The following is an 11,005-nucleotide window of genomic DNA, read 5'->3' as shown; positions in this document are numbered from 1 at the left end:
GGTCGAGAGGTTCCCGCCAATCACCGTTCTCCATCTGTCTATCTCGGCGAGTGCTAAACTTACCAACCACATCCGTCGTACAGGCATTATCGGGTAGATCGTTGTGAAGTAAACGTCTTCGTCGAACGTACTATTTCGTTTCGGCGTCTAAAAATGCGACAACTTTGCTCTTTTCTTTTCGTCCTGACGATTTCCTTCGTCACTGCGGAAGTCTACTTCGAGGAAAAGTTCACTGATGGTGAGTTTAACGTACAAACGATATTTCATTCTAATTTAAAAAAAAAAAAAAAAGAAAAAGAGAAAGAAAAAAGAAAGAAAGAAGAAAGTCAAGAAACTTCGAGAAAAAAGAAAGAAAAGAAAAAAAAGAAACTCCTTTCTAGTTTTTTTTTTTCATTATCTTGCATCTTTTTTTTGTCATTACATTTAAGAGTGCATTTTCTTTAAGTAGAGCCCTGAAAAATCAACATCCACCATTTTTGCATCGTTTCTCAACTGGAACCACACCCTGCTAACTTTTCTTATTACAATTTATTGTTTTAAGCTTTAAATTACCGGCCTTATGTCGACTTACGCCATGTACTTATCTCTCTCACTCCGCACCGGGATGAGACAAAAACGAGCACATCTTTTTCCCTTAATTGACGCGAGAACGAATTATTCGTACTTTCCCTTCCATGAGGTGCTTTTTTAACTCCTCACGTACATATATTCATGCATAATTAATGATCTAATTGATCTTCCTACGATAAGATAGATTTTAATACTCCATATGACTAGATATACACGTATACATATATTATGCATACGTGTGCTCTGTGTATTAGTCACATACACATATATCATTTAGATGAATATCATTCTTGTAGAAAATTGCCTCGTGGCAAATGGTGTGTTTAAAGTTCACAATCGCAACTGTTATTTTGTTCATAATTATTTAATCGATTTCTAAATATCTTATAAACATTGAATCATTTATTTCTAAAAAGAATGAACAAAAATATATAAATTGAAAATTCAAATCAAATTAGCTTTATACATTTCTTCTAATAACTACTACAAAGTATATTGGAATTTTTGGAAAAATTTGTATTGTTTGTTCGATGTGACTTTTTTTTTTTTATTATATAATGTTATTAATTTTACATGTATAGATTCGTGGGAAAAGAATTGGGTATACTCCGAACATCCAGGAAAAGAATTTGGAAAATTTGTCTTAAGTCATGGAAAATTTTGGAACGATCCAGAAAATGATAAAGGTATATTTTTCAAACTATTATTTCGTGTTTCTTTGATATTGTGTACCATATTAAATATTCAATGATTAAAATTGTGCAAATGTAAGTAATTAGATAAAAATATTTGTTTATTATAGGTATCCAAACTTCGCAGGATGCTAGGTTTTATGCTTTAAGCAGAAAATTTACACCGTTCAGTAATAAAGATAAAGATCTCGTTATTCAATTTACGGTTAAACATGAACAGAGTATCGATTGTGGTGGAGGATACGTTAAAGTATTTGATTGCAAATTGGATCAAAAAGATATGCATGGAGAAACTCCTTATGAGATCATGTTCGGTAAGAATTCAATAATAATTTTTTTTTTAAATCGAGCCTAAGAGTCACTGGTCAGTCTATAATTTGGATGGCAAGTGCTATAGGAACTCGAAAAGTAAAATGGTCTTCGTAATGCCCTGGCATACCACTGTGGTATTCCAGTCACCTTAAGTTGATACATTTGTATTTTTTAAATATTATTTTCTTTTTTATTTATTTATGTATATGTCTATATATATATGGATTTCTCATCTTATTTTTTTATATCAGTCCAAAATACTTTTATATAGGACCTGATATTTGTGGAGCGGGCACAAAGAAAGTGCATGTCATCTTCAGTTACAAAGGAAAGAATTTGTTGATTAACAAAGATATTCGATGCAAGGATGATGTCTACACGCATTTGTACACATTAATTGTTAAACCTGACAATACCTACAAGGTAATTATAAGTCGTAATTTATGTGTATATATTTTATATATATATATATATAAAAGAATCGAGCCTAGAGTCACAAATTCTTGATAAATAGTAAAGGATGGGTGCTACAGGATCTCGAAGAGAAAAGATTATCTTGCTAAATTATTATGGATAAGTTTTTTTATTGCTTATCGTATTTATATAGCAAAGGTCAACATATTATTATTATATAAAATATTATTTTTCATATAACGTTCTTTTTTTGTTGGATTTTATGAACTAATTCATATTTCATGTACAGTAAGACCCCACTTAACGCTGTTTCAGTATTAGGTGGTAGTATTGAGGTTCCCATAAATCGCACATTGTATTGATACTTGTTGTTGTATATGTGTGCAAATGAAACAGAGCTTAGCATAAGCATAGCCTCGTTAAACGGGGTCTTACTGTATTATTATATTTTATATTAGGTTCTTATTGATAATGAAGAAGTAGAATCTGGAGAATTGGAAGCTGACTGGGATTTCTTGCCACCAAAGAAAATCAAAGATCCATCACAAAGCAAACCTGAAAATTGGGACGATAAGCCTACTATTCCAGATCCTAATGACACTAAACCAGAAGATTGGGACAAGCCTGAACATATTCCTGACCCAGAAGCTACCAAACCAAAAGATTGGGACGATGAAATGGATGGAGAATGGGAAGCTCCAATGATTGATAATCCTGAATATAAAGGCGAATGGAAGCCTAAACAAATTGACAATCCTAATTACGAAGGACCTTGGGTTCATCCTGAAATCGATAACCCAGAATATACCGCTGATCCTTCATTGTACCTAAGAAATGAAATATGTAGTATTGGATTTGATTTATGGCAAGTCAAATCTGGTACGATTTTCGATAACGTGTTGATCACGGATGATGTGGAAGTAGCTCGTAAATTTGGTGAAGAAGTTTGGAAACCAACTTTTTGTAAGTAATATGCTAATTATATTATTTCATTATTAAATATGAGAGTAATTTATGATGAACTTGTTTATAACTCTGATTTTAAATGAAGGACAATTAATTGGAATTCCTCGTTACTGAATTCAACATGTATCATTGATTAAGCAAATTCTAATTTCTTGTACTTGTAATTAAAAAAATGTTTATCCATGTATATTATAGGAAGGAGAAAAGAAAATGAAAGAAGCATTAGATGAAGAAGAAAGGAAACAGAGAGAAAAAGAAAGTAAGGAATCTGAGGATAACAAAGATGAAGATGAAGACGAAGATGCCGATGAGGAAGAAAATACCGTTCCAGATGTAGAGGTATGTAATAGAAAATAATATTATTAACATTTGAAACATTTGATCACAAATAATTTTTTATTTGTGTCTAGTTGTAAATATATTACACATATATATGATGAAAAAAACCGTTTCTCGATTACCTGAAAGATAAAAAGGTGGAATTCCTCGTTACTGAAAATATTATTTGTATTGTATCATTTATCATTATTTCTATTATTTAAATGAATTAAACAATTATTTTATTTTCAGGAACATGACGAATTGTAAATATTTGTGTCAATGGGCACAAAGATAGACTGTATTCCAGGAGCTGTGTGGCTGCGACACGCACTAACTCTCCCATGGGCACAAAATTATTCTTAAACCAAAATTTTCTTAACGCAATTAATTGAGTGCTCTTCAATCATTTATACTTCATTCTTCTAATCAGACGAAACTTCCCATTACATCTTAGAACACATCGAAGGATGATTTTTGTGATGACATTAAAGTTGAAAAGCTTTTGGTCTCTATAAAAATTGTGAAGTATTTCGTTAATTGTGCAAGTAGTCAGTGCTGTGTTGCCTAAGGTACACTGTACTTAAGAAAAAAAAAAAAAGAAAAGAAAAAAAACGGTGAAATAGAAATTCGTATATTTGTCTCTCGTGTCCATCAACGGCACAGCTCCATAAAAGACACTAAGTTGTTCCGTTTTTGTTTGTCAAGTGTTTTTATATACATTAAAAGTAATTGAAATGTAATTTAACGATGCTATATTATATATATATACATATATATATATTATTTCATTTACGTACAGTGTACGCATAATAAAACTCGCTCCCTTTAAAGGTAAGAGTGTTGGGTGTGTGCAAACATGACTGAATGATATTTGGTATGATTATGTATCAAAAGCAACCAACAACCAATAACCATGTAATAAAAAACGAATAAATAAGACTTTTCTAGATGTGATTCGACTATTTATTCTTAAAAATTGTTTGTTATGTTGTCATGGAAATTTTATGTCACAAATTATAATAAATATATACATATATATATATATCTATATTATCACGTTCTTTTTATTTTATTTCTTATATCGTTTTTATCATATATATATATATTTTAAGAGATTATATAAATATCTATATTTAAATTTAAATGGAGCAATATTTTTGAGTTATAATTTTGTTTCTAATGAATAATAATACCTTATTATTTTAAAAATTGTAGAATTGAATTAAATTACAGTCAATAACAATCATGATGTTATAGGTATGGTATATAATGTCTCATGCGCTCCAAGTTGTTGAGTTAACCAGTCAAGACCTTGCGTAGCTCCACTAATGTTCGTAATTACAGATGATCCTTGAATATGCCAAGCTCGTCCACAACAAAGCTTTTGTAAACACAGAATATCTGTCAATTCTTCTACACTTGCACAATTTGGTAAATCCTAAATGAGTAAAATATATTTTGCAAATAGAAATAATTGAAATGAATACTTTTCATTGTATATACAGTATACAGATATTTGTGAAATATGCATTTAAATATTCTACCTGCTTGTTAGCATATATTAAAAACAAAGCATCTTTCAGTTCTTTTTCATTGACTATTTTAGACAATTCATTTTGAGCTTCTTCAAAGCGAGATCTATCGCTAGCATCAACCACAAAAATAACAGCTTGCGTTTTGTGATAATAATGTTTCCATAAAGGTCTGAATTTATTTTGACCGCCAACATCCCAAAGTGTGAATACAAGGTTTTCGTATTCCATACTTTCTACGTTAAATCCAATTGTTGAAATAGGAGGTGCTGAAAGAGTAATGCCTCTCATTGCAGAAAGTATACTAGTTTTTCCTGCACCGTCCAAACCTAAGATCACTGCTCTCATATCAATTTTTGTACCTATATGTACACGATTGTCCTGTCAAGAAAGAACATTTTAATATATAATATATTATTATAAAATATACATAATATAAAAATGTACAAACCCTGCTAAATATAATAGGTATAGATGATTCAGGTTTGAGAAAATCAGGCCCTAATTGAGCATAATGTTGCTGTTGCTTTTCTAACGTGGCTAAAACTTCTTTAACTTTTTCCGCACTGCTCAATAATTTCCAATCTTCAGAATCTAAAATGCTTTCACATTGAATACATACACCAGCCACCTGCGATCTCGTTACTGTCAAATCTTTTTGTTGTTGTCTTAAAGCACATAATCTACTTCGCGTCTCTGTATCTATACACGTTAATGCAGTCTTTTCTTGTTCTGCTAATAATGCTCTTAATTCTTCAAAGTGTTGACGTACTCGTTGTCTTGCATCTTCAATTGCCCAGCCTTCTAATTCTTGTATGACAGTTTCTAAAATAAACAGAATATTAAAGAATGAAATATTTTCTATCGGTTAGAAATAAAATAAGAAAGTATTATAATTCGAGATACCTATTCTCTGTGCTGTATCTCTCATACTCTCCATAAATTGAGTCATCTTTTGTAGTGCCGCTATTACTGATTTTCTTATATTCTTGGCTTCCACTTCGACCAATGATGACTATAATTTGAATTACAGGTAAAATGTCAAAAAGAGGGACCTATAAGACGAAGAAGAAACATTTACCTTATGTGTACTGTGTCGACCATAATCTTTGCACAAGTAACACATCAAGGAATTGTAACAGCCTTGTTGAGTACAAGTGAAATTGGCTATGTGCGTTGAGTGTATCGGACATTTAGGTTTTTCACGTGGTTTTTCTGATAAAGGTACACGCCTATGTTTACCAAGCGTTCTTGATGAATGAGTAGTAGCATCACAAGTTTCACATAAATGAGTAGTACATACTGTACAATACAGTACAGCCATATGACTTTCATCTTCGTCGCAAGGTTGATTCGATTGAAGTCTTTCTCTTTCCAACATAAAAGCTTTATCATTGTTAGACTGTTCCAACTTTTCTAACAGTTCAATCAACGCAAAATTTTTCTTTAGACTAAGAATACCAGTTTTATCTATTTCAGTTGGTTGTCTGTCGAATGGGCAGAGAAGGAATTGTTGATTTAACATGCATGGTCTTAATCGTAATAAACACGAATGACATACTGTATGACCGCAATGCAACAATCGTGGCACCTTTATACCATCGACAGTAAAAACCTCTTCGCAAACACGACATTCTAAAACCTATGCAGAAACATTATTTTTTTTTTACTAAATAAATAAATAAGTAAGTAAACAATTGATAGATACAATAATTTTTGTCTTACATTGGATTTTGTAGTGTTTTTAAGTGAACGTTCAAAATAATCACCCAATTTATTTACGTTTTCTGTCATAGTCAAATATTTTATTGTTGCATAGATTTTGTATCAATTTCTACGAGCGTTTTTTTTTAATTCACTTTGAATATTTTTTTATACAATATATAGTACTTTGATGGAAAATAACATGGACAAAATACAGATATTTAAATTTTGACGTGTTACGACTTTTAATAATATATTCAAATTTCTACAGTGTTTATAGCATTGTATAATAAAATATAATATTATTTATTCTTCTTATTTATGTTTGATGTTCCCGTTACATAAATCCAATGTATGTAAGTATCCGTCACGTTTAGAATTGTATTTTTGTCTTTTCTTTTTTTTTTTTTTTTTATAGTTAAAGAGAGAGAGAGAGAGAGAAAGAGGGGGAAAGAGAAACAGAGACATCTGCAGGTCAACACAGGAATTACTATCGTATTTATATTTCAAAATATTTTTCTGTATTATTAGTTAACATCAAACTTTTCTGTTGTGTTTATAAGTGTTTATTTGTTGTTATTTAGAAAAAAATTATTAATAAAATAATGGTAAATATAATTTTATTTAATAATTCAATTTATCTGTGATAATATTTTTAACAATATTTTTAAAATGTTAACTATATAACCTATACAACAATATAAGTTATGTTTACTATTTTATTTTATTAAATGAATTTATTTCTTTGATACGTATGTTCTTTTTCTTTTTTTTTTAAGTTTTATTAATTGTAAGTAGGATTGAAAATAATATAAAATTAGAAACTATTTTTTTAGGATACAAATGTGGAGTATACTTTACAAGATACGTATGAAGATTTAACAGATTTGAAACAATGTTTGTGTAAAGAAATTGATGATTTAACAATTGAGATAAAACATAACAAAATTAGTGCTTTGAAAACATCATGCACATCAGATGAAGTGATAATGAAACAACGCACGTTGGCTAATAGTATATGGAAATATATTCCTAATAAACCTCCTAAAAATTATCCTATACCTAATACAATTGATATTCATATAGATACACTTGATGATTTAGAAAAAGAGATCGTTAATGCTAAAAGTTTGTTAAACAAAACGATTGAAGAATTGCACAATATCGAAAAGGATATTAATTAGTATGAAATTAGATTAAATAATAAATAAGATTAATATATATGGTTTTAATCATTTTTTTTTTTTATTAATATTGCAGTTTAGAAAATAAAAGGAACGATTTTAATAAGATGCGTGAAAAGTATTTAACTACTGTACAATTACTCGAGAATAATACGTATGAACAAGAATTACGAATGAGTAAAAAATTATTTAAAGAAGCTAAACAAGATTTAGTAAGTATTCATCATCATTTCTTTCATCAATTTTGTTTTAATTGATTTATGTTGATTGTATTTACTTTCTTTTTTGTTTCTTCTTTTTATTCATTTATAGCGTGAATTAGTGGACTTATTATTTCCACAAAATAAAAACTTCTCTAATATTCTGTCAGTAAGTAACATAATATTTCTGTTATCTTGAAAAAAATTATTTTATTATATAAAAATATAACAAATTATATTATGTTAAGGAATTGGTAATGGCGTATGCAAAAGGCGGTGATGATATTTATGTGGATATGAGACCAGAAATATTAGATTGCGTTAAATATTTAGTGGAAGCAGATATTGTTATGTATCATCCTAATGATAAAAATAAAATTAAAATGAATGACTTGTTATGAAATAATGAAAATTTATCTTACGTATTATTACTTTTTATACAATATTTTTTGTCTAAGAGAATAGAGACGAATACAAAATAATAAATATACATATGAAACAAATAAAAAAAAAAAAAAAAAAAACATTTAAATATAATTACAAATGAAATTACCATTAATCTACCATAGAAAAGGAGCTCTTTCTCTTAGTATTCTTACTCCAAAACGTTCCCATTCTTGTCTGCCAATCCATAATTCTAATGCAGATTCCAGACAACTTAAAATTGCAGCACCTTTCCATGTGGTTATTCCTGGATCCATTTCTTTTGGTTGTGTAATGATATCTAATGTTTCTAAAGTTATTAATTATACATTATTAGTAGTAATATATTTTTTATGATAAATAAATAAGAAAAACATTAATACTCAAATGAATAATTACCAGTTCTGTACATATAAGGAATTTGAAGCGATATACGATTGTGAAGCCACATTCCAATTCCTTGAAATTTCATTCCAGATCCAACAACAAGAATGCAACTAGACATTTTTCTTTTTAAATCTTCCGAAGCTGTAGAGAAAAATATTTATTTGTAAATAATCTTACAACAAGAACAAAATGTATATCTTACTTTAAAATGTAAATTCAATTTTTTACGTACGACAACGATCAATACTTTGCAATATAGCATGATCGAGTCCAAGAAGTTGTTGAGGACCAACTAAAAAATCTCTTGCATCGACATCTCGATTTGATAAAGCAATTGGAGCAGTATCTATGGCATCTACGTTAACTTCTTCTTCACCTACAGCGGCTGGTGCAACCACTTCTTCTTGCATTTCTAATGCTTGTTCTAAATTTTCTTTCATACTTCTTCTCTATAAAGTTATATTAACATATCATTACATACAATATAAATAAATGTATATATATATATATATATATATATATATATATATAAATATAAATATAAATATTTTTACACTCGTTTCTCGCAAGTAATTTTCATCGTGAGGATCTTCCGGATCACCCATAGATCGTCTCTGAATATGTACATTATGCGTACCAGTAACTTTAAACAATTCTGGTTGAAATAAACTTAAAGGTGCTACCAAACATTCATCTCCAACCTGTAAATATAAATATATTCATATATCTGTTCAATATAACACATGATTAATAAATTAATACAATGTAGAAATAAAATATTACTTGCAAGGTATACTTCTCTGTTTGCCTTTTAGGTTTCCTGACGATGAATGTTTTTTCTTGAGATCCGCAAATATTTAAATCGACATGACAAAAATCTTTCTTCAATTGATTTAAAAGTAATGCATCCAGTTTATCAAATGGATCGCAAGACTTGTATGGGAATGCGCACTTTTGAAGCAACCAAAGAAATGTAAGAGTTATATCTCCACCACCATAATCCATACGTACACGTGTATGTCTATGAGAAATTCCATCTTCAACGCAAGAGACAGATGTTTTCTGATCACCGACATCTACAACGCATGCATAGCCTAGACCTGCTCCAAATGTAGCTGCTACGTGATCCTAATAAAGATCATATAAAAAGAATCATTATTTAAATAATCCCTTATAAATTAATAATTATAATATCTTATCTTTATTGTAACGAACTTGTAAAAGAAAGCAGGCTCCGAAACCAATTTCACAAAGCATCAATGTGGTTAATTCTCTTAAATATTGTCTATTGTAAATGTCTGGTATTACAAGTACTGCTCGATAATGTTTTAAATCTCTTAATGGTATGTTCATTTTGTCAGTAAGTACGTATTCCCAGATTGTTTTTAGATCAGCCATAACTGCTTTTAAACTTCCACCAGGTCCAGAATGAACATTAAGTTCACCTCTTTTATATGGAAAATGTATATTAAAATGATCATCTGGATTTAAAGAAAGTATATCGTCACCCACAATGATATCCTTATCCGTCTTTATCCATTCAGTTTTGGATGGGGATAATACTTCTGGATTGGATCTACGATTAAAAGCTGCTATTTGTTGGGGTGGTGTAGCATATCTTCTTCTACCATCTGATTGTAAACAAGATTGCAATGTATGAGAAACGTGAAGACGTGATTCTTCCATTGTTTGTGTTAATTCTTTTGTCTAATAGAAACAATTAAAGATTATTTTTATTAACTTGTATAATTAATAATCAAAACAATTAATAAACTAGCTTACTCGAGGAACAAGAGCTGGTAAAAAACTATCCTTATATTCAACACCACCTGGTAATCGTCTTCTAGCAACTGCATTTAATAGAGTACAAGGATTTAAATCAGAAGCACGACCCATACGAAGATACATTGAACCAGGATGAATTATAATAATAGTTTGTGCTTGAATTTGCTGAAAACACAGAAAATAATATTTATGTTAATATTTAATTACAAATGTGTAATATGTATATAATAACCTCAATGAAATATAATTATTATTTACCTCAGCGCAAGATTCTTGAAACACAGGCATGGTTTATTTGAATGTTTATATTAATAATTAATTTAATATATAACTTGTTTAATATAATCAAAATGTATATAATGTCATTTATGTTAACATTTAAAACAGAAAAATGCAATGATTTGAATACTGTTAATATTCATCACTATTAGTGTGTTGTCGTTGCGTGCGTGTGTGAGTTCAGCTTACTAACACTAATACACTAGCTCACACAAACGTAGAGAAGTTTGACCTAC

The 11,005-nt window shown here is 29.4% G+C and overlaps 4 protein-coding genes across 5 annotated transcripts; 2 read left to right on the top strand and 2 right to left on the bottom strand.

Annotated features, from left to right (window-relative positions):
• Positions 1-67: 67 nt before the first annotated feature.
• On the top strand, positions 68-4,224 carry Calr (calreticulin). The gene is made up of 7 exons (XM_015329335.2): positions 68-238; positions 1,152-1,256; positions 1,373-1,576; positions 1,846-1,997; positions 2,447-2,950; positions 3,150-3,293; positions 3,525-4,224. Exons 1-7 carry the CDS (start codon positions 154-156, stop codon positions 3,540-3,542), a joined length of 1,212 nt encoding a protein of 403 aa, XP_015184821.1. The 5' UTR covers positions 68-153; the 3' UTR covers positions 3,543-4,224.
• LOC107070809 (E3 ubiquitin-protein ligase TRIM23) lies at positions 3,645-6,900 on the bottom strand. Its single transcript, XM_015329328.2, has 6 exons — positions 6,533-6,900; positions 5,889-6,449; positions 5,714-5,822; positions 5,259-5,632; positions 4,820-5,188; positions 3,645-4,713 (listed from the first exon to the last, which is right to left on the bottom strand). Exons 1-6 carry the CDS (start codon positions 6,599-6,601, stop codon positions 4,519-4,521), a joined length of 1,677 nt encoding a protein of 558 aa, XP_015184814.2. The 5' UTR covers positions 6,602-6,900; the 3' UTR covers positions 3,645-4,518.
• On the top strand, positions 6,356-8,311 carry LOC107070810 (uncharacterized). Of its 2 annotated transcripts, none has more exons than XM_089174816.1 (5): positions 6,356-6,492; positions 7,348-7,694; positions 7,772-7,907; positions 8,008-8,064; positions 8,144-8,311. In XM_089174816.1, the coding sequence occupies exons 2-5, from the start codon at positions 7,501-7,503 to the stop codon at positions 8,294-8,296; spliced, it is 540 nt and encodes a 179-aa protein (XP_089030942.1). In that variant the 5' UTR covers positions 6,356-6,492; positions 7,348-7,500; the 3' UTR covers positions 8,297-8,311. The 2 variants fall into 2 exon arrangements, with proteins under 2 accessions (XP_089030942.1, XP_015184815.2); XM_015329329.2 differs by lacking the exon at positions 6,356-6,492 and adding an exon at positions 6,968-7,119.
• Arp8 (Actin-related protein 8) lies at positions 6,371-10,965 on the bottom strand. The gene is made up of 9 exons (XM_015329330.2): positions 10,749-10,965; positions 10,488-10,655; positions 9,921-10,412; positions 9,489-9,833; positions 9,260-9,406; positions 8,938-9,154; positions 8,718-8,846; positions 8,449-8,628; positions 6,371-6,449 (listed from the first exon to the last, which is right to left on the bottom strand). The coding sequence occupies exons 1-8, from the start codon at positions 10,776-10,778 to the stop codon at positions 8,456-8,458; spliced, it is 1,701 nt and encodes a 566-aa protein (XP_015184816.1). The 5' UTR covers positions 10,779-10,965; the 3' UTR covers positions 6,371-6,449; positions 8,449-8,455.
• Between the last annotated feature and the right edge of the window lie 40 nt (positions 10,966-11,005).

The sequence above is a fragment of the Polistes dominula genome, unplaced genomic scaffold, assembly GCF_049000335.1.
Source record: "Polistes dominula isolate Pdom_NZ unplaced genomic scaffold, Pdom_raw_medaka contig_16, whole genome shotgun sequence".
NCBI lineage: Eukaryota > Metazoa > Arthropoda > Insecta > Hymenoptera > Vespidae > Polistes > Polistes dominula.
Note: the sequence above shows the minus strand (reverse complement) of the source record. Positions and strands in the feature narration are given on the sequence as shown.